Below are 21,089 nucleotides of genomic sequence, written 5' to 3'. Positions count from 1 at the left end.
TCCAATATACTTGGAGCGCGAAGCGAACGAAGCGGCTGGCCCATATATATGAACAGTATGAACTATTGGTACGAGTGGAAGAAGCAGTCGCGGTCGAACTTGTCCGAGTTGATGAGCGAAAAGAGTGAGGACGCCGAGGTGACGGCCATGCCGGACTCGGCCGCCAAAAGGGGCGACGCGCGCCGGATTTCGTCGATAGCCACGTCCAGTGCGTCCGTTCGATCGGCTATGTGCAGACACGGGCGACACACCTGCGCTTTCTCGAAGCGGACCTTCATTGTCGTTTGGTTCTCGTTCGCGAACAGGTTGGGGTCTTCGCGAGGCTTCCAGGCGACTTTCAGGGGCACACGGCACGGCGGACACACGAGTTTCCTGCAAATCGTGCACTCCCTTCTGCCGGACAGGATCATCCGCCCAAGATTGCAGCCGCAAGAGCTGCATTCACTTTTGCTCTTCTTGCTTGCGTCCCTGGGCTGCTTTTTGTTGTTCAACATCCACGCCAGTTTCTTCATCCTCGCGTTCAGAAGAAGTCGCTGGAAGGACAGCAGTGCGTCTGCAATTTGCGTGATGACAATGCTCGTGTAAATCGGATACCGGTAGCCCATAGCGTCGACACATCCCGACATGTAAACCTCGATCAGACCTTCACGTTTCTGGCGGAACAGTCTGCAAAACGAGATGTTTGCGCGTACAATTTGGTGGTCGCCCAGCTCGCGCACTCCTGGCACCTCAACAGAATGCCGCAAATTGAAGCCAACATGTTCGCCCTGATTATCAAGCGCAATCCCCGTCGACTCGAGGTACACAAAGTCTCGCGGTCGAATCACCATACTAACGAACATGGGTCCTCTGCCGATGAGTGACCATTTCACTTGCAGTGATCGTAATGGGTTGCTCGGTGTCGGCGAAATGATCGACGCCAGCTCGGCACAATCCGTCAAGTAATCTCCCGTGCACGCCGACTTGGCCAGCATCTCCTCCCGCGTCGGGTTCAACAGTCCGAACATGAGCTCATTGAGCTCGCCTCTCGTGGTTCCAAACGCCATGAGCGAGTGGATCACAGTCGATGGGGGCGTCGCGGACCATGTTGACTCTCGCTTGAGACTCTCACGCATGGAACGGTCTTCGTACAGCATGACACCGGCCTTGCGTTTGATGGGCTTCCACCTCTTGTCCGCGAGCCCGTTATTATCCAGTCGGAGGCGCTCGAACTCGTCGATCGCCGAGTCCACGATCATTGCCGCAACGTCCTCCATGTTGTCCATGTCTTCCTTGGCCAGTTCCAGCTCGGGGAACGTCCCCGCCGGCAAGCGGAACCTCATGCTGGTTTCGGCGCACCCCACCCACCGATTCTCGTGGCCTTTCAGGTGTGGCGTAATAAACAATGCCGGCGTCTGGCGCTGCAAGAGACGACCGGCGCAACGTCCTCTATGTCCTTTGAGGCTGATGCAATGCCTTCAATACCCTTTACCTGCTTGCAAATTCACGTTGTGATTTGGCCCCACGGTCTCCATTGAGCCATTGCCGAACCGGAACCGATGTTCCTTGATTTACGCAGCCTCCCATTGGACAAAAAGCGGGTGGATATGTTGAAGTTAGGGCGCTCACACGTCACATTTTTGAGGAAGGTATCCGCGGACAGCATCACATGCGACGCCAAGGACCTGCAGCTCTTCCTGGCGAAGACGGCGGACGGAATATGGCTGCGAGATGGCGACCTTGTTGTGCTCGAATTGGAGGGAGGATTCATCCCGACGCACAGGCGATGGTTAATGTTGGGCAGTTGAGGGCGACCTGGACAATTGAAGAGGTGCTGTTAACCAACCAAATGACGATGTGTAGTATTTCCTGCGCGTTCTCGTCCTGGTGTTCTCGAAGAGGGCGAGTTTGAACTCCTACGCCATTATTTTAGCCCAAATAACTGGTTAGAGCGGAAACAGAATGACGCTCTCGCCGTTATCAACTACCGGTCTCTCTGGAAGTGCTATTGTGTGCACCAAAACGGGAATTCCAGTTGGGTATCTTGGTGGTGGGTTTGATGAACGAAGGAAACTTGCCCAGTATCAACCGTACGGCTATACCTTTCATGAATGCCTACTTTGCCTTCTTCGTTACCTCCCGATACTGCCACAGAGGAGCTATGACGAGGTATGTTTTTGAGCTGCAACAATTACTCGACTGACTTGCATGTGATCATTGATTGACGGTCCCAAAGTGAATGAGAGCTGAGGAACCTGGTAAAATGAAGAACCCGAAAATGAACATGTTCGGAATTGAATCCGTTGTATAAATTCGGAACGGGATGCGTTCTGTGAATTCACCACTATTCAAAGCAAGACAGGTCTAACCCCCGTCATATATTAGGAGATGACTACGCTTGGGCTTGTTCGGAGAGTTGACGCAGTCTACGCCTTGGGCGCACAGCCACCCGTAATCTTCCAGCACATTGTGGTCTCGTACATGGACAGCAAGTTCACCAACGTCGCCCACACAATAGCAAACGCCAGATAACCCACCGTGATGATACCCATCGTACGACTGGAGCCGCCTGTGCGCTTCAGCTCCTGCGTCTCAGCCTTCTGGCGAGGCAACAAGGGGAGAAATGCCAACGAAAGCAGCTTCATGCTGTAACAAATCCAGATCGTGATGGTAACATCACGGCGTACCAATGTTGTATCGGCCTGGATGTCCTTCAGCCACACGTGGAACTGCGCGTTGACCAGCTTGGCCATGGAACGACCAAACGGGGTCGTAAGATTCGTAGTGGCAGTCAATAGACCGTACAGAGCACCCTCGTGGCCAGGCTCAGCCAGTTCGACAACAACGTAGGTCGCGATCATGAATCGGATTCCGTCGGGCAGGTACTCAATGACGGGCACACCAAGCCAGAACCACTGGTTGCGAACCACATCCCACACTGTGAACATGGTCATGAAGGCATCAATGGACAGTGCACCACACATGGTGACGATAATGATGGTTCGCCAGTTCCAGTCGAGGCCATATTTGCCTGTGAGAGCAAGTGTCGTAGCGTAAAAGATCGTACCGACGATTGTCATCACACTGTTGTTGAACGGTGTAGCATGGACCCAGTACAGCTTGATGTTGCTGGACGATACAATATTGAAGCTGTTGAAGACGCCCGAGAAGAACTTGTACGCGACGATCTGGTAGATAGCACGCTTCTGAAGCATGCCCCAGAATGAAGACATGTACGCACGGACCGTCGGTTTGTCCGTCACGCGATCCTCGTGTAGCAGGAACCACGACACGAAGGTCAGGGGCGCACAGATGATACCCGAAATGAGCATGAGCTGCTGGAACGAGAGCGAGAAGCTGAACGAACCGGCATACTCCTCTCCGTTCATGAAGAAGGCAATGACCGCAGCCCCGATGGCTGTAAACGAGGTCTTGACGGCGTACACGGCAGTCTGCACACGACCGCGCTGCTCGAGGGGTTCACGCTGGGCGTACTCGACGACCATTGCATCTGCCGCCACTTCACAGAGCAGGTATCCGAAGGAAGCGAGCATCATGGGCACCACGTACTTGCCAGCAGAGTTTGATGCTCTTTCGTTGATGCTGTCAATTTGGGCCTGTGTCCAGTCTTCCTCGTCGATGTCGTGCATCGCAGCGTCGCCGTAGTACGGGTCAGGGATACTCATCGCTGCCATGACGAAGAGAATCGTAATGCAAAATACCCAACCGATGACCATGTACGGGCGACGACGGTAGCCCAGGATCGGGAAGCAGTCACTGATCACACCGAAGAACATCTTGTAGCACCACGGAATCTGCACCAGCACTGTCGCCGAGGTGACGATGGTTCCCTCAGCGTTCAGGTATCCCTGGAGCACGGGGTAGATGACACCAGGGATGATACCGGCAAGGAAGCCAACTCCGGCATACTGGGCCAACAGTCCGATGCACTCCTTGGACATAAGATTGAGCGGCTTGCCCTCGCGAAGTGCTCCATTCTCGAGCTCCGAGTCGATAGGCTTGCCTGGAGATGCCAGATTTGAATACCTGGCTTCGCTTGGGGTGGCCTTGACCTCCGAAAGCCGGCTGAGCCGATCTTCCAGCACTGCCTTGACCGTGTCGTCCGCCACTGTCATTTTGCAAGCAGATTAGCCAACCGAGGCTGTTGGTGTCTTCGAGCACGTCGATTGCGGAATGAGGTCAAATGATCGATTAGCACACACACCCCAATCACCACCAGGATTCCCTCCTTGGGTGATCATCGTCGGTGATCTTCCTGTTCGTTTCGATTCACGCCTTCGGACAACCTAGAGAGCGCTTGCTGATCCTTGAATGGGTGGTCGTCGAGCACTGGTCGAGCACTGTCCACCTCTATCCACGCGTTGGGTTGTGCTCCAACTTGGAGTCCTAGCTTCGAGTCGGACGCTACGCTGCAGCATTTTCGTCGTCGGACAAGCTCGACAGGATGCAACTTGCCCCGACGGCGTTACAAATCTACTGGGATAATTAGTCCAGTTGTCCTCGTTTAATCAGTGGCTACCATCGTCGCGCCGCCGCCGTCGGATAGAGGCGTAGGTTCACCGGTTCACCACCAAGAGTCTTGGCAAGACAGCATTCGCGGGAGCAAGGTGTGGCGTATTTCAGTTCACAAGTCATTTTATCCGGCAACGATCGGCTACAGTACTAGAGTTTCTCTCGTGCAAGAATGGGGGCTTCGGACGAGCAGCAGCAGCTCGTACTTCATGATGAGCCTGATGCAATCAACTACGGCGCTGTACCATCGCAACCCTCGGATGCACCACTAACCACTGCGAAAACGGAAGAACCTGGAGATGTCGTGATGCGAGACGGACCGCCACCGCGGCTGCTGTCACCCGAGGTTTTGGCGCTTCTCATGCAGTACGCCGGCATTGGCTTCGTCAATGGAGTCCTCCCTGCTGTCATCTACCCTGTGTTGCAAGGTTATTTGAATGCTGAAGGAACGATCGTCGTGTCTGCAACTGTGCTGGTACAGCTACCGTGGTCATACAAGCTGTTCCTGGGAGTTTTGAGCGACTGCTTCCCCCTCGGAGGCTTCCGCCGCCGGCCATACATGCTGATAGGGTGGTTGCTGTGTTGCTTCATGCTGTTCACGATTGCAAGCTTTCCGGAGGCTGCTCCATATTATGGAGACCCGATGATGCACTTGATTAGTCCGGATCAATGGACTGAAGCTCAGCGCCAGAGTATCAACACCGACGCACCTGACGCCGCGGGCAAGTACGTGATTCCTATGATGATGGCGTCTTTTGGGTATTTACTCGTGGAGGTGCCGGCCGACGCGGTGGTGATTGAGTACGCGCAGCGCGAGCCCGCCAATACTCGCGGACGGATTCAATCATGGATTCATAGCGTCCGTATGGCCTTCAACGCGCTGGGTGCTCTCGTGGTGGCCGTTGCATTTAACGGCGTCGAGTACGGCGGCTCCTTCGACTTCTCGCTGACGTTCCCACAAATGATGTTCATCCTGGGTTGCTTGTGTCTCCCTCTGGGACCTGCCGCCTGGTTCCTTGTTCACGAAGATGTGGTGCAGCCTCCCAAATTCAGCGCATACATGAGCCGGTTTTGGGGCATTCTGCAGAAGCGAGCTGTGTATCAAGTGGCAGCGTACAAGTTCTTCTCAGGAGTCTTCAACAGCTTTAACATCGTTTCGTCCAGCAATATCAAGCTGTACTGGGTACACGCCACCCCGTTCAACGCAAGTATCATGGCTATCGTTGGCACGTTCGTGTACGCTGGCACGTTGGCGGTGATGGCACAGCGCGGACTTCACTGGAATTGGCACTATGCAATCGCTGCGACTGTCATCTTCGGTGTTGTTACGGACGGTATGATGACAATACTGGTGACATGGGATGTGATTCGTAGCCAGTGGTTCTGGCTCACTGTCCCAGTGATTGGGGACATCCCGCACGCCGTCCGCTTCATCGTGAACAACTACGTTGTGGTGGAGCTCATCGAAAAGGGTTCGGAAGGCGCGTTGTTCGGCCTGCTCACAACCGCCAACCACGTGTCGTCTCCGTTTGGCCGCACGACGGCCAAGTTCATCAACGCACGATTCCACGTGTGGAAGGACGACATCCTGGCCGACACGTACGAGGCGCGCCGTGATGTCACCATTACGATCTGGATTTGCTACGGCATGAAGATGGTGTCCCTCGCGTTCCTTCCTCTGTTGCCAAGCCAGAGGGCTGCGATTCAAGCTCTTCGACGTCAAGGTGGCGTTAGCAAGCGCATGGGCATGTGGATGGTGGGCATTTTGATGTTCGCGCTGGCTTGGCTGACGATGGTGAACGTGCTGAGCATGAACCCTGCGACCAAGTGCTGGAAGATCACGGGCGGTTGCGCTCCGAAGTCACATCACGCCACTCTGTAGTAGCAAGTCGCTCACCATGATTTAACATTTTGAGAAATCATGAGGATCAAGTTTTCACCAGAGTTTGAGTTGTTCAACTACACATGACATTGGGGGTGTCCAAGAGATGTTAATACGTATTCTATTTGTCTGCTTAGGACTTGGGCGCACAGCCACCCGTAATCTTCCAGCACATTGTGGTCTCGTACATGGACAGCAAGTTCACCAACGTCGCCCACACAATAGCAAACGCCAGATAACCCACCGTGATGATACCCATCGTACGACTGGAGCCGCCTGTGCGCTTCAGCTCCTGCGTCTCAGCCTTCTGGCGAGGCAACAAGGGGAGAAATGCCAACGAAAGCAGCTTCATGCTGTAACAAATCCAGATCGTGATGGTAACATCACGGCGTACCAATGTTGTATCGGCCTGGATGTCCTTCAGCCACACGTGGAACTGCGCGTTGACCAGCTTGGCCATGGAACGACCAAACGGGGTCGTAAGATTCGTAGTGGCAGTCAATAGACCGTACAGAGCACCCTCGTGGCCAGGCTCAGCCAGTTCGACAACAACGTAGGTCGCGATCATGAATCGGATTCCGTCGGGCAGGTACTCGATCATAGGCACACCAAGCCAGAACCACTGGTTGCGAACCACATCCCACACTGTGAACATGGTCATGAAGGCATCAATGGACAGTGCACCACACATGGTAACGGCAATGATGGTTCGCCAGTTCCAGTCGAGGCCATATTTGCCTGTGAGAGCCAAGGTGATGGCATAGAAGACCGTGCCCACAATGGTCATAAAACTGTTGTTGAACGGTGTAGCATGGACCCAGTACAGCTTGATGTTGCTGGACGATACAATATTGAAGCTGTTGAAGACGCCCGAGAAGAACTTGTACGCGACGATCTGGTAGATGGCACGCTTCTGCAACAATGTCCAGAACGACGACATGTATTTGCTGACAGACGGCTTGTCCGTCACACGTTCTTCATTCAGCAAGAACCACGATATGAGAACCAGCGGCGCGCAAATGACGCCCGTGATCATCATGAGCTCCTGGAACGAGAGCGAGAAGCTGAACGAACCGGCATATTCCTCTCCGTTCATGAAGAAAGCGATGACAGTAGCACCGATAGCTGTAAACGAGGTCTTGACGACGTACACGGCAGTCTGCACACGACCACGCTGCTCGAGGGGTTCACGCTGAGCGTACTCGACGACCATTGCATCTGCCGCCACTTCACAGAGCAGGTATCCGAAGGAAGCGAGCATCATGGGCACCACGTACTTGCCAGCAGAGTTCGGGGCGCTTTCGTTGATGCTGTCGATTTGATCGTCAGTCCAGTCCTCTTCATCGATCGTGTGCATCGCAGCGTCGCCGTAGTACGGGTCAGGGATACTCATCGCTGCCATGACGAAGAGAATCGTAATGCAAAACAACCAACCAATGACCATGTACGGGCGACGACGGTAGCCCAGGATCGGGAAGCAGTCACTGATCACACCGAAGAACATCTTGTAGCACCACGGAATCTGCACCAGCACTGTCGCCGAGGTGACAGTGGTTCCTTCTGCGTTCAGGTATCCCTGGAGCACGGGGTAGATGACACCAGGGATGATACCGGCAAGGAAGCCGACTCCAGCGTATTGTGCCAACAGTCCGATGCACTCGATGGACATGATCTTGAGTGGTTTTCCCTCGCGAAGGGCTCCGTTCTCCATGTCTGGCTTCGCGTATTTGGCTGGTGTGTTGTGGTTGGCGTACGTCGAATCCTTCGGGTTGCGGTGGATGCTTGAGATGGCGCTGAGGCGCTCCATCTCGATGGAGTGCTTGTTGAGGTCGGCCATCCTGTTGACTGAGGCGGGAAAAGCGGTGTCTCGGAGCTGGCCTATTCAATACTGAACCCGCAGAATGGTTGGCGAAGCCGTACGACTGGCTAAGCGAGCCGACTGACTGACAAAGACCATCGTGCGGGGCAGCATTATTGGGGAGATAGGGTATCCAATGATTGCGCAGAGAGGCTCACAAGGAAGCAAGTCCTGCGTAGCCAGGTCAGAGAGCGGCAGGAAATGCTGCAGTCTGCTTGCCGAAATAGTTACGTGCCAGATTCCCCTCCAAAGTGACCATTTCTCCAGGTCAAATTCGGACGCACCGGCTTGATTAAAGGCTTGAACGGCGGCAGGGATCAGTTCCCACGGATCTGCTCCGCCATGGGGAACCAATGGATCCACGATTTGATCCGATCTATTCGTTGCCATCGGCCTTGATAACATAGCCCATTCTCACCTCAAGCGGTATTGTATTAATGTGCCCGAAAAAATCGACAATCGACCCACCTCTACATTATAATAAATACATTCATGATACTATCCGATATGGCCATAATATCATCTCCAAATGGTTTGGTGGATGCATAACTATGTTAATACATCAATTTCCGTAATTCACAATATCGTAGTAACCGGGTATCCGAGTACAAACACATCAGTATATAAAGGGGATGAAGCGACGTTCTGAGAGCTTATATTATGACATAGATCGACTCTGATTGGCTCGAGGCACGCTTGTTGAAGCTATCGGTCCCATCGCGTGAACGATCATGGTCCGGCTGGACTCGACTCCGCCGTTGTGGCTACGTTGTATGGTGCTCATGAATCGACTGGACAATACGAAGCCGGACGATCTGGGCACTCGGCGAATCCACGCTCGTCTCCGTATCATATCTCCGCGAGGCCGGCTGGTGTGTGCTCGACGGGCTCATTTTCGTGTCGCTGAAAGCCGTACAGACGATGGCGGTGACGTGTACCGGTGTGCCAGTGACTAAAAAACGGCGATTAGACAGACCCGCCGATGGAGATTATAATAGGAGGAGAGCCATTCATCGCAGACTCCATTCGTCTACTTCCTTTCGTGAACATTGAGCGCGATGCCCGTGCGGCAGGAACGCAAGGCTCTCCTCGCTAGCGATGACAAGTCGGGGGCCGTCGTGGTAGACTACGGCACCGTGCCCAAGCAACCTGTAGACGCACCACCACCCTCCAAGCCCAAGACTTTCGACGGTGACCTCGAAGACGGAGCACTGAGAGCTGGACCGCCACCAGAGTTGCTGTCGCCCGAGGTGCTGGCGCTACTCATGCAGTACGCTGGCATTGGATTCGTAAACGGAGTGCTACCCGCCGTCATTTACCCTGTGCTCCAAGGATACCTGAACGTCGAGGGAACAATCGCCGTGTCCGCCACCTTGTTAGTGCAGCTGCCTTGGTCGTATAAGGTTTTCCTCGGGATTTTGAGCGACTGCTTCCCAATCGGAGGTTTCCGCCGCCGTCCGTACATGCTGATAGGGTGGTTGCTATGTTGCTTCATGCTCTTCATGATGGCTGCCTTCCACGAAGCTGCTCCGTATTATGGAGACTCAAGCATGCGTTTGACGAGCCCAGATGAATGGACTGAAGAACAGCGTGCGAGCGTTAACTCCAGTGCTCCTGACGCGGCAGGCAGATACGTTATTCCCATGATGATGGCGGCCTTCGGCTATTTGCTCGTAGAAGTTCCTGCTGACGCTGTCACTATCGAATATTCCCAGCGTGAGCCGGCTAACTCTCGCGGACATCTCCAGTCTTGGATCCACAGTCTCCGCATGGGGTTCAGTGCTCTAGGCGCGGTTCTTGTAGCACTTGCGTTCAACGGCATCGAGTACGGCGGCTCCTTCGACTTCTCGCTGACGTTCCCACAAATGATGTTCATCCTGGGTTGCTTGTGTCTCCCTCTGGGACCTGCCGCCTGGTTCCTCGTGCATGAGAACGAGGTGGAACCGCCAAAGTTCCGCTTGTATATGGCACAATTCTGGGGAGTTCTTCAAAAACGAGCGGTTTACCAGGTAGCGGCGTACAAGTTCTTCTCAGGAGTCTTCAACAGCTTTAACATCGTTTCGTCGAGCAACATCAAGCTGTTCTGGGTTCATGCCACTCCGTTCAACGCCAGCATCATGGCTATTGTCGGTACCTTCACCTACGCGGGCACGCTGGCGGTGATGGCACAGCGCGGACTCCACTGGAATTGGCACATTGCTATCGCCGCAACTGTCATCTTCGGCGTCGTGACCGACTGCATGATGACGATGCTCGTCACGTGGGACGTGATTCGCAGCCAATGGTTCTGGCTTGGTGTTCCTGTTATCGGAGAGGTTCCGCACGCCGTGCGCTTTATTGTGAACAACTACATCGTTGTGGAGCTCATCGAACAAGGCACGGAAGGCGCATTGTACGGCTTATTGACAACCACCAACCACGTCGCGGCTCCCTTCGGCCGCACAACTGCCAAGATCATCAACGCCCACTTCCACGTCTGGAAGGACGACATCCTGGCCGACACGTACGAGACGCGTCGTGACGTGACCTACACGATCTGGATTTGCTACGGCATGAAGCTAGTGTCTCTCATTTTCCTGCCGCTGCTTCCGAACCAAAGGAATGCCACACAAGCGCTTCGTCGCCAAGGAGGCGTGAGCAAGCGCAAGGGCATGTGGATGATAATAATTATCATGGTCGCTCTGGTGTGGCTCACTGTAGTGAACGTGCTGAGCATGGACCCAGAGACTGAGTGCTGGCCGATCACTGGAGGCTGCGCACCGGACGGGTCTGTGGACGACCCACGTCAGGTACCGGTATAAGCGTCCTTCAAGACAGCTCTTATAATGATTCCTACATCCTTCTTGATATACTGGTATGTCATTCGTCGAAACCTTAGCTTTACCTAGAAAAACATCCAATCAAATATCTGATCTCGCCATTATTCGTGTGGCCATGCTGCGTGCCATCAAGACTCTTCGACCTGCATTGACGCGTCGGGTGCACGGCTCGTCGTCGCTGCTACAGGCACCCGACCAAACTGCCAATCCGCCCAGCTCTTTGCAAGATAATGGCAAAGGTCTAGTTCGATTGGCCAAGCTGATGGCTCAGCAAGGGCTTTGCTCTCGACGTGAAGCTGAAGCTTATATTCAAGCAGGGGACGTCTTGGTCAATGGGGAACGAGTGCAGGCCGATTGGCTCAAAGTGCCTGCAGATAGTGACGTTCAGCTGGACTTTCGAGCCCAGAGACACCAGAACAAAAAGGTGACATTAGTGCTGAACAAGCCGTTGGGGTTTGTGTCCTCTCAGCCGGAAGCGAACAAGACGCCGGCCGTTCGACTGCTCACCTTCGAGAACGAGTGTCAGGAGCTCAGCCGTGTCAAGCCGCGGCAAGACATGGAGCCAGTGAATCTCTGGAAGATGGCGGTTTGCGGCCGTCTGGACGTCAACTCGACGGGGGTGTTGCTCTTCACCCAGGACGGGAAAATTGCCAAGAAGCTGTTGGACCCCAAGGGCGGCATCGAAAAGGAGTACCTTGTCCGTGTAGATCTCAATCTGGACCCGATGACGGAAGATATTTGTCAGAGGGTTGAGACGCTGCGCGCAGGTGTGACTTCGGAGGAAGGGATCACATATCGGGCCAAGTCGGTGGACGTGCTGAACGCGAATCAGCTGCGGGTGATCCTCACGGAAGGCAAGAACCGACATATTCGACGCATGTGCGAACATGTAGGGCTGCGCGTGATGGCTCTGAAGCGGGTACGTATTGGAGGTGTCAAACTCGGCAACCTACCTGTTGGTCAGTGGAGATACTTGCAACCTACTGATAAGCTGTAGAATGAAGACAAACGTTGTTTGGCGGACTCATAGAGGAATTGTGTTGGTGCTGGAATATTCCGGGCGCTTCAATTGTGTACTTGAGTACAACGGGTAGCTTACTCGAACTCATGGACACAGGCAGCATCGATCTGTACAACACAAACGCAGTAGTACTCTGGTGTTAGCCCGGATGCAGCTGCTAAGCTAGAGCTGGTTCCAGTACAATACAGCACCTTTTGCTCCTTCGTGAAGAGGACACCTTCCTTCGCCAGCAGTGTGCGTTTCTTTTGAATGCAAGGCGATTCTTCGCCGGTGGCGCCTGAAAAGATGCGTCCCGTGTCAGCAAATCTACGCCCAGCAGCATTCATTTCCTTTCTTTTGTCAAGCCCGCACCTTGGAAACCACCGATACCCAGCGTAGCCGCTACAACGCGGTGGCACGGCACCTCGGGGGCAAATGGATTTTTCTGTAGCGATTTCCACGGCAACACAACAGTCAGCAAACTTGGCATACTGTGGCTCCAGTTCACTCCAAAAAGCAGCGAAAGCCACGCACGCGTAAAGCTTGGCCGACGCATCGCGGGCCGGAGTGGAGTGCGTGGGCTACGCCACCGTACGTGCTCACTTTGCCAGCCGGGATCTGCAACCCACATTTTCACAGCTCCTGTCATTAGATTTAGATTCGGGTGTGCATGTAGGTAGCAGTACGGACTCCGTACCGTCGAAATGAGCTCGTACACTCGGGACTCTATGTCGCATTCCCCAGATAACCACGGACGGTTAGCTGAAAGCCACAAGGTGCCCACACAAAATGCTGCGGATTCTAACCAAACTCGGTGATCTGCTTGCCGCGCCACACAATGTGCTGCGTGGGCTTAGCCTTAGGCTTCGTCGTGATGCCAGGCTTGCGCTGCTGCTGCTGCGTCGTCTTCGCCGGGGTCTTCTTTGACTTGGTGCTACGAACCGTCATCTTACAGTGGCGAAATTGATAGTGTGAGAGTTTCTTATTCTTCAACGTCAGGGGCTGGATATAAGTTGGCGCCAGGTGGTGAAAGTCACGCCGGACTTGGCGCGAAGACCAAAACGGCAGCATTTACGAGGCTAACAGCTATTAGAGCAAGCAAATTTGAATGCAACTGCAGGAACAACCAACAAGAACGTGGGCAATGGTATTCCTTCGATTACCATCGAGTAGCGGGGATTCTCTATAGCCAGGGTGCGCTAATCACTTGACCCAGCTAGCCAGCCTTTGAGTAGCTATCACCTCCCTCCTCTAGCCTGGGCGTGAGAGCCTACCGTCTCTCGACCTCGATGGCGAGACTCACCCACTTCTTCTTGGACGGGCCCTTCTTCTGCTTCTTGTCGGCATCGCCTTCGGCCTCAGCCTCCACCTCGGCCTCACTCTCCGCAGCCGACACCACGACACCAGCAGCGTACTCCTCCTCGATTGCATCGTCCACGCGGACCTTGACCGTGTGCTCGCCCAGCGTCTTGATTGGCGTGGGCAGGTCAATGCGGGCCACGCCGACAATGAGACCGTGCTGCTTCTCCAGCATGTCCGAGATGTTCTGTGCGTTCACCTCGCTGTGCAGCTTGGCGTCGGCCTTGCTCGCCGTGTGGCGCTTGAACACCACATCTACGTTGCTGAGGCGGTGGACGATGTACTCCAGCTCGTGCTCCTTCTCCAGCAGCGACTCGTCCACCGACTCCTTGTCCACTTTGAACTTCTCACGGTTGACGTCTGTGGCATACACCGCCAACTTCTCGGGGTACAAAAAGTTACGCGCGTAGCCAGCCTTCACAGACACTTCGTCGCCGCGGTGGCCGAGGTTGCTCACGTCCTCCTTGAGAACCATATTCACGCGGTGTCTGCCAGCCACAGATTGGCACATAAAACATTAATTTACAGAGCAGTTATAGCGGGAATTTCGAGGTGGTTCTGCGTCGCAAGACGTCCACCTACGCGAAGGAGCGCGCCAGCATGGACTGGACGCCCTGCGGCCGCTGCAGCACCGACACCAGCTTCGTCGTCGAGCGCGCCAGCATCTTGGAGAGTCCCTAACGAAATGATCATCAGAGCCACAAAAAACAAGACGCCATTTTAAGCCAATCATTACACAGTATTCAATCGTATTGAAATGACTGCAGCGAATCTCTTACAAACTTCAAAAACACACCCAAGAAAGGTGGGATGACCGACGCGGCGCTGCGGGCGAGGCGCAGAGACAACGCCAAGCTCATGGAGACGAATCTGTCGCTGCTCATGGACATTCGCGAGGTGAACAACGAGATCGACGAGATGCGGCAGAAGTTGGGAGTCCAGTACGCATCGCTGAGCAAGCGCGGGGTCGCAATCCCCAAAAACGTTTCAGAGCTGCTCAAAGCAACGGGACCCGCTGCAACAAGTGAACCGCAGGCGATAACGCAATAGAAAAAACACTGAAAGTATATCATTCTACTATAAGCACCACGTGTCTAACACTTAACTGTTGTGTCGATGCTTTGAAGAGCACCCTCCCGTGATGACCCAACACTTGGTCTGAGAGCTCATGCTGAACACGTTAACAGTCGTGGACCAGGTGAGTGCTGCCAATAGAACGCCGACCATGCAAAGACCCATCCGTCGGTGGGTTCCTCCGCAGCGACGAAGCTCTTGCGTGGCGGCTTTCTGGCTCGGTAGCAGTGGCAAGAACACCAACGACAGCAACTTCATGCCGTAGCAGATCAGGATTGTGACGGTCACGTCGCGACGGGTTGTGTACGTGTCGGCGATAATATCGTCCTTCCAGACGTGGAACTGCGAGTTGATAAGCCTGGCAGCGGTGCAACCGAAGGGGGTGGCGATATGATTCGTGGTTGATAAAAGACCGAACAGAGCGCCTTCTGATCCCAACTCGATGAGCTCCACAATTACGAGATTATCGACAATGAACTGTACAGCGTGCGGGATGTACTGGATGATTGGAGTGCCGAGCCACAGCCACTGGTTGCACTATGTCCCAAGTGACGATCATTGTCATGAGCAAGTCTGTGAAAATGCCTAACACGACAGTCACTGCGATAGCTACTCGCCAGTTCCAGTTGAGACCGCGTTGCGCCATAACACCGAGCGTTCCTGTGTACACGAAGGTGCCGATGATGGTCATGATACTCGCGTTGAATGGGGTGGTGTGCACCCAGTAGAGTTTGATGTTTCTCAGAGCGACCGGATTGAAGTTGTTGAGCACGCCCGAGAATAAATCGTACGCAGCGAGCTGGCAAACGGCACGTTGCTGCAGGGTCCGCCAAAATCGGGAGATGTAGACACCGAACATGAAAGGCTGAATCTTTTCCTCGCGAACGAAAATCCAAGCAGCGGGTGCTAGCGGGACGCTCAGACAACCGAGAATGAACATCATTTGTGGGAATGATAGCGAGAAGGTGAAGGATACTCCGTACTCAACACCGTTGAACGCAATTGCAACCACGAAGGATCCTAAAGCGTGAAAGCTCATCCGCACACTGTGAATGCAGCCTTGAAGGTGTCCGCACGTAGCCGTCGGCTCTCGCTGTGCGTATTCCACAACAACCGCATCGGCTGGCACCACAACAAGCAGGTATCCAAATGCTGCCAGCATCATTGGGATTACGTACTTACCCGCTGCATCAGGTGCGTTGTAGTTAATACCTTCGCGTTGGGCCTCCGTCCACTGATCTGGGCGGATTGAGTGCATTGCTGGGTCCCCATAATACGGCGCAGTGTCTGATAAACTTGACATCCTGAAGAGTACGCAACAACATAGTGCCCACCCCAGCACAATGTATGGCCGACGACGATATCCAGCGACAGGAAAGCAATCACTCAAAATGCCGAAGAAGACCTTGTACGACCATGGTAAATGAACCAGAACGTTGGCAGACGCCACCGTGGTTCCTTCTGCATTGAGGTAGCCTTGCAAAAACGGGTAGATAACGGCCGGTAGCACTCCACTGACGAACCCGATGCCGGCATACTGTGTCAACAGTCCCAGCACCTCTCTCGACAGTAACCGGGGCGGTGCTCCGATTCGCAAAGCACCATTTTCCAGCTGATTGGGCGATGCAACTGGAGCACGTTTCCGCGCGGGATCGTACCTGGTGGTATTGCTCGTGGGGCTCTCGCGGATGACAGGGAGGAGCTGCTGGCGTTCGTCTGCAACACCCATTTTGTGCGAGTGCGCCGGGTCGAAAGACCTCCGGATTTGCCCCATACTGGGGTGAGATTCAAAGCCCAAGATCCGAGGAATCTTCATCTCTGACTCAATGTCATTGATTCGACGGCCAGCGCTGAGCATTTACGTGGCACGCGCCTTGCGCAATAAATCTTGCGGCGCATGTTAACCTGTCGGCGGGGCTAATGGCGATAAATGGGCTACTCCGTTTGGTTTCATGAAGGGAAATATACTGTCAGTCTCGGTTAAGCGGAGCAAATTGCTCCGAAAGCACAAGGCCTGCACTACGAGGGTATGTCATGTCATGGTCTACCGCACCTGGGGCTGGTAGTCGTCGAGCTTGTCGAGGAGTGTCTTTGAGTAGTGAGGCGAGTAGTACTCGACGATCTCGGGCGGGTAGCAGTTGTTGATTTCGAGGATGTATTCCGTGAGTTTGCCACCTGCAGCTTCGCTGAGCTGCTGCAACAACTCCAAGCCTCCATTCTGCACGAAAGACCGTCGGGCTTCGAGGTCATGCGGTAGCATCTGAGCGAACTGCTTGAGGATGTACTTTTGCACCTTTAGGGGTGCGTCACGCAGTAGCGGTTGCAGTGCTTGCAGATGCGTGCACTTCGCTAGGATACTTTTCAGCGCGCGTTTGGACTTGATCCTGAGATCGTCAGAGCTGTTTGGATGGATCATGCACGCTAGCAAGTGGCGGAGTACGTCGGCCTCGGCCACCGCGCGCGAGTGATCCGGCGTGTGGCGACCAATTTGACCCAGTGTCCAAGCACTGGCAGCCTTGATGTGATCTTCTGGCTCTGAAACCATCGCACTTTTGACGGGGGTGATGCCCTTCGAAGTGATCACTGCGAGCGCCAGCGTTTCCGAGAAGGCCGAAATGTATCCGATCGCCATGATGCCAGGAAGTTTGTTGTTGCCGGACGCCTCCGCTACGTAGTCAACGAGTGCGGATGCACCGCCGGAATTCACAATCAGCTTTGATAGCTCTGGGGTGTGCTTGGCGATTTCACGGATACAAGTGGCAGCGTTCTTACGGACGGTGTGGTCGATGTCCTTGAGGTTGTACAGGATGTTAGGGAAAATCTCGGCCTCGACCACAATTTCAGCCAGATCCACCGAGTGCTTGGAAATCTGCGCCAAGCAGCTGCACACCTGCCTCTTCAGCTTGGCGTCCGGGTGCTGGATCAGAGGAGCTAAGTAGGCCACAGTGCCCGGGTCAACAACTGCCTGCGCTAGCTCGGGCGAGTGCTTGGCGATGTCACTGAGGGCAGACGCTGCCACGCGCTTTAGCGCCACTTCCGGTTCCTGGAGGCAGAGTACGAGCAGCGGCACGGCACCGGCGGCCACCACATGCTGTGCGAGCTCCCCGGTGTGTTGCGCGATGTAGCCGATTGCCCACGCGGCCGCCTCTTTCACTGTCGGGTCGAACTCTTCCAAACACGGCACTAGTGACTCGAGTGCACCGGAATCCACGACGGCTTGTGCTAGTTCCGGGGAGTGCTTGGCCACTGCGCGCAACACGAACGCCGCCGCCTTCTTGTAAAAGCGGTTCTGCTCCGAGAGCGAGTAGACGAGCTGAGGTAGGATTTCGTTGCCCACGACGGCCTCGGCGAGATCGTCGCTGTAGTTGGCGAGGCGTCCGAGCGCCAGCGCTGCGGACTGCTGGATGCTCGGCACGTTGTCCAACAGCAGTGGGCGCAGCAGCTGCATCACGCCTGCGTTCTGCATGACCTCGATGTTCTGCGGTCGTGTGGCTGCTTCCGCTACGGCCTGTACGAACGTGACACGGGCCTTCTGATACACCTCAAAGTGCTGGAGCACGGATGTGGACGCCATACTTTGGTTTTCAGTTCCGTGTGCTGCGTCGGGTGGTCTCTTCGTCTGCGTCGATGAATGAGCAGGAGGAGCTTGCGCCACCTTCGCAAGAACCACGAATAGCTCTGCAACGACTGCAATGGGATTGTACACGATTATTTCAACGACCAGGAGAACACTATAAATGGCGGTGCACAAGCAAATGCCTTGCGAAGCTAGGGTGCTTGGTGTTAACGGAAGGTTGCGATGCGTTGAGGCTTCCCCGCCGCGGGGCAGGGGCATTCGCGCAATGCACATGAACAAAAGGTTGGAGTCAGCTTCAATGTAGCCATTTCCACATCGACTAGCGAAGCCCTAAGTTCACGCATGCAAACTGTCGGCGCTATCCATTTTGCAGATGTCAATCTACCACCAATTTGTTTCAACAGTCTGCTGGTGCTGCTGCTTGTCAACGCTTGCCAACGCTTGCCAACGCTGGTGAAAGCCGTCGGTTGCCGCCGTTGCAGGAACCTCGCGACCAGCCGGCAGCGATTGCGAAGTCTGACCTCCCGCGGTCGTCAGGGCATCAAGGCGCCATCCGTTGCTGGCGGCACTTTCACGCTGGACAAGTTGCCGGCCCTCATTGGCGGCGGGCATTGGGCGAAAGTGACTCGGAATGGGTCCAGGGATACGCCGATTGGGCCTCTTAGAAGTGTCCATTTCGGGCTGACTCTGCTGAATTATGGTGGTCCCAGCGGGGTACGCTGGATTTGGGAGGGGTACGCCAGATTTAGACTGGGTACGCGTGCTTTCTGCGCTGACAGCGTATCCTTTCGCGCCATCCATTGGCCAATCGCAACCACCAATCACAGCACGCATCACTGAACAGCGCAGCACTCGACAAAAGTCTCATCTGGTGTCGCCGTTGACCGCCGCGGGCCGCCCCCGCTCCACACAAGTGGAATCTCCAGCCATGGTGTGCAGCATCGAGGATTCACAGCGCGTGCACTACGCCGAGGTAGTGCTGGACGACTCAGCCACGGCACCGTCCCTGCAGGAACCGAAGAGGTTGGACGTGACGGTCGTGGACATGCGCAACAGCGGATTGGCCGAGGCAACCGAGCAGGCCGCCAGCAAGAGCAGCATCTGGCTGCTGGCCTACTGCTGTATCGGCATCATGGTGTCCTTCACGCTTAACGGTGTGGTGCTCGAGAAGATCACGACGCACCGCGTGTTGGGCGAGCTGTCCATGACGTTCGTGTTCTGCGTCTTCAACTCGGCCGTGGCCGTCGGGCTCAGCCGCGCGCGTAAGGAGAAGCCGTCCACGATGCCCCAGAGCTTCCTGGTCATTGTGGGTGCGCTAGCCTTTGGCTCCACCATCTGCTCCATGGTGGCGCTGCGGTACGTGACGTACATCACGCGCATCCTGGGCAAGTCGTGCAAGTCCATCCCTGTCATGATGATGGGTGTGCTGCTCGGCAAGAAGTACGCTTTCAAGAAGTACGTATCCGTCCTCGTGCTGTCCGTCGGCGTGGCCGTGTTCCTGCTGGGCACGGCCCACGAGAAGCAGCATCGCGCTGGAAAACACCACGAGAGCCACGACAGCCTTCCGGAGCAGGAACGCACGCCCGACATGGTGCTGGGATTCTCGTTGCTCGTACTGTCTCTCATCTTCGACGGCGCCACGGGGGCCCTCGAGGACAAGTTCATGGAGTCCTACCACATTGGCGCTTTCGACCTCATGTACTACGTCAACATCTACAAGGCCTTGTTCTCCGCTGCCGGCATGGTGGTCAACGGCGAGGTGCCTGTGTTTCTCGAATACGTGGTGCCGTCGCTACCGAACCTTATGATGCTCAGCCTCACGGGCGCCTTCGGGCAGGCCTTCATCTTCTTCACTATCAGCAAGTTTGGTGCACTGACCACGGCCATCATCGGCACGTGCCGTAAGGTTCTGAGCATCGTGCTGTCTGTGGTCCTGTTCGGCCACGTCCTGTCGATGGAACAGTCGGTGGGTCTCGGTCTGTCCTTCGCCGGCATTGGCCTCAACTGGGTGAACATCAGGAACTGCTTCGCCAAGCCTTCTTCGTCCCCGACCGCCGCGGCGGAACCCGCTGAGATGGATGACCTGTCCAAGGAGAGTCTCCTGGAGAGCAGCAGCGATGATACCGCCGACTCGGAATCCGACGACCAGGATGTGATCTCGACGCACGACGAACCCGAAGACGAGCAGATATCGGCGGAGACTGCTCGGAAGTTGGAGCTTGTCAATGCTTGGCACCGCCAGACAGTTCGTGAAGTCGAGGCGTCGTCGAGTGATGACGATGCACCTGACGGCGACGACGTTGCTGCGCAGATCGTGTAGATCGGAACTAGCTGGCCTACCTTCGCGAAAACAATATACCCCACCCTATTTACAAGCACCACACTTATTCACTTGCGTCTAACTACTTCATGCAAGTGTACTGCAGTACAAAAGGATATCTGGATGAGTTGGTCGCTGCAAACTATCTGCCTCGCCGGCAACCAACAACAAAGCATGGCGTTTCGTGCGAAATGACCACGTATTTGCCATCGTAAAAGGTCCAGCTTCGGCTCCTTCACTTGCAATGTGCGAGTTGTAAAGCCTCCCCAGCATGGTCCACGACAACGTGGAATAGTTCATCAGTGCCCTAGGAAGGGGTACGCAGCGAGAAGTGAAAGTATCACGAACTGAGGAGTACTATCCGACAGCTGACGTCAGCAAGCAGGCGCAATTTACGATTGGCAAAGAGTCCAGCCCGGTGAATCCAAACAGTCTGCCCGAGTAGGGGCAATTGGCTAGGAAACTGCTTCCACCGACGCGAGCCAAATGAAGCCCAGAACTAGAAACCCAAGGGCACAGCAGTTAGTTCGAGGCTACACCTTCGGTGATGCGTAGATGCGATTGACAGTTCATTGTCGGGCACCTTCTTGAGGCTTGAAGAAGCAAACTACAGTAGCATTACCGTTAATATCGCTGCGGAATCGGTGCCTGCAGCGATGGCATCCCAGCACAAGATCGATTGACTGAG

General features: G+C 54.9%; 8 protein-coding genes across 8 annotated transcripts; 4 read left to right on the top strand and 4 right to left on the bottom strand.

Moving 5' to 3' along the window:
• Positions 1-62: 62 nt before the first annotated feature.
• Positions 63-1,322, bottom strand: KRP23_3487 (uncharacterized protein; the record flags this gene model as incomplete). The annotated part of the gene is made up of 2 exons (XM_067888344.1): positions 63-666; positions 1,132-1,322. The coding sequence occupies 2 exons, from the start codon at positions 1,320-1,322 to the stop codon at positions 63-65; spliced, it is 795 nt and encodes a 264-aa protein (XP_067747595.1).
• Positions 1,323-1,538: 216 nt separating this feature from the next.
• KRP23_3486 (Crinkler effector protein 63) lies at positions 1,539-1,787 on the top strand (the record flags this gene model as incomplete). The annotated part of the gene is made up of 1 exon (XM_067895813.1): positions 1,539-1,787. One exon carries the CDS (start codon positions 1,539-1,541, stop codon positions 1,785-1,787), a length of 249 nt encoding a protein of 82 aa, XP_067747594.1.
• Positions 1,788-11,186: 9,399 nt separating this feature from the next.
• On the top strand, positions 11,187-12,068 carry KRP23_3485 (putative RNA pseudouridine synthase; the record flags this gene model as incomplete). The annotated part of the gene is made up of 1 exon (XM_067888343.1): positions 11,187-12,068. One exon carries the CDS (start codon positions 11,187-11,189, stop codon positions 12,066-12,068), a length of 882 nt encoding a protein of 293 aa, XP_067747593.1.
• A 98-nt stretch (positions 12,069-12,166) lies between these two features.
• On the bottom strand, positions 12,167-13,019 carry KRP23_3484 (Methylated-DNA--protein-cysteine methyltransferase; the record flags this gene model as incomplete). Its single annotated transcript, XM_067888341.1, has 6 exons — positions 12,167-12,199; positions 12,284-12,369; positions 12,444-12,516; positions 12,606-12,689; positions 12,769-12,797; positions 12,878-13,019. 6 exons carry the CDS (start codon positions 13,017-13,019, stop codon positions 12,167-12,169), a joined length of 447 nt encoding a protein of 148 aa, XP_067747592.1.
• A 322-nt stretch (positions 13,020-13,341) lies between these two features.
• KRP23_3483 (50S ribosomal protein L9) lies at positions 13,342-14,095 on the bottom strand (the record flags this gene model as incomplete). The annotated part of the gene is made up of 2 exons (XM_067888340.1): positions 13,342-13,918; positions 14,013-14,095. The coding sequence occupies 2 exons, from the start codon at positions 14,093-14,095 to the stop codon at positions 13,342-13,344; spliced, it is 660 nt and encodes a 219-aa protein (XP_067747591.1).
• A 145-nt stretch (positions 14,096-14,240) lies between these two features.
• On the top strand, positions 14,241-14,480 carry KRP23_3482 (uncharacterized protein; the record flags this gene model as incomplete). The annotated part of the gene is made up of 1 exon (XM_067888339.1): positions 14,241-14,480. The coding sequence occupies one exon, from the start codon at positions 14,241-14,243 to the stop codon at positions 14,478-14,480; it is 240 nt and encodes a 79-aa protein (XP_067747590.1).
• A 2,068-nt stretch (positions 14,481-16,548) lies between these two features.
• Positions 16,549-18,078, bottom strand: KRP23_3481 (Sperm-associated antigen 6; the record flags this gene model as incomplete). The annotated part of the gene is made up of 1 exon (XM_067888338.1): positions 16,549-18,078. One exon carries the CDS (start codon positions 18,076-18,078, stop codon positions 16,549-16,551), a length of 1,530 nt encoding a protein of 509 aa, XP_067747589.1.
• Positions 18,079-19,009: 931 nt separating this feature from the next.
• On the top strand, positions 19,010-20,401 carry KRP23_3480 (Solute carrier family 35 member B1; the record flags this gene model as incomplete). The annotated part of the gene is made up of 1 exon (XM_067888337.1): positions 19,010-20,401. The coding sequence occupies one exon, from the start codon at positions 19,010-19,012 to the stop codon at positions 20,399-20,401; it is 1,392 nt and encodes a 463-aa protein (XP_067747588.1).
• Positions 20,402-21,089: the final 688 nt, after the last annotated feature.

The sequence above is a fragment of the Phytophthora ramorum genome (genome assembly GCF_020800215.1).
Source record: "Phytophthora ramorum isolate Pr-102 chromosome Unknown Phyram_PR-102_s0003, whole genome shotgun sequence".
Lineage (NCBI taxonomy): Eukaryota > Oomycota > Peronosporomycetes > Peronosporales > Peronosporaceae > Phytophthora > Phytophthora ramorum.
Note: the sequence above shows the minus strand (reverse complement) of the source record. Positions and strands in the feature narration are given on the sequence as shown.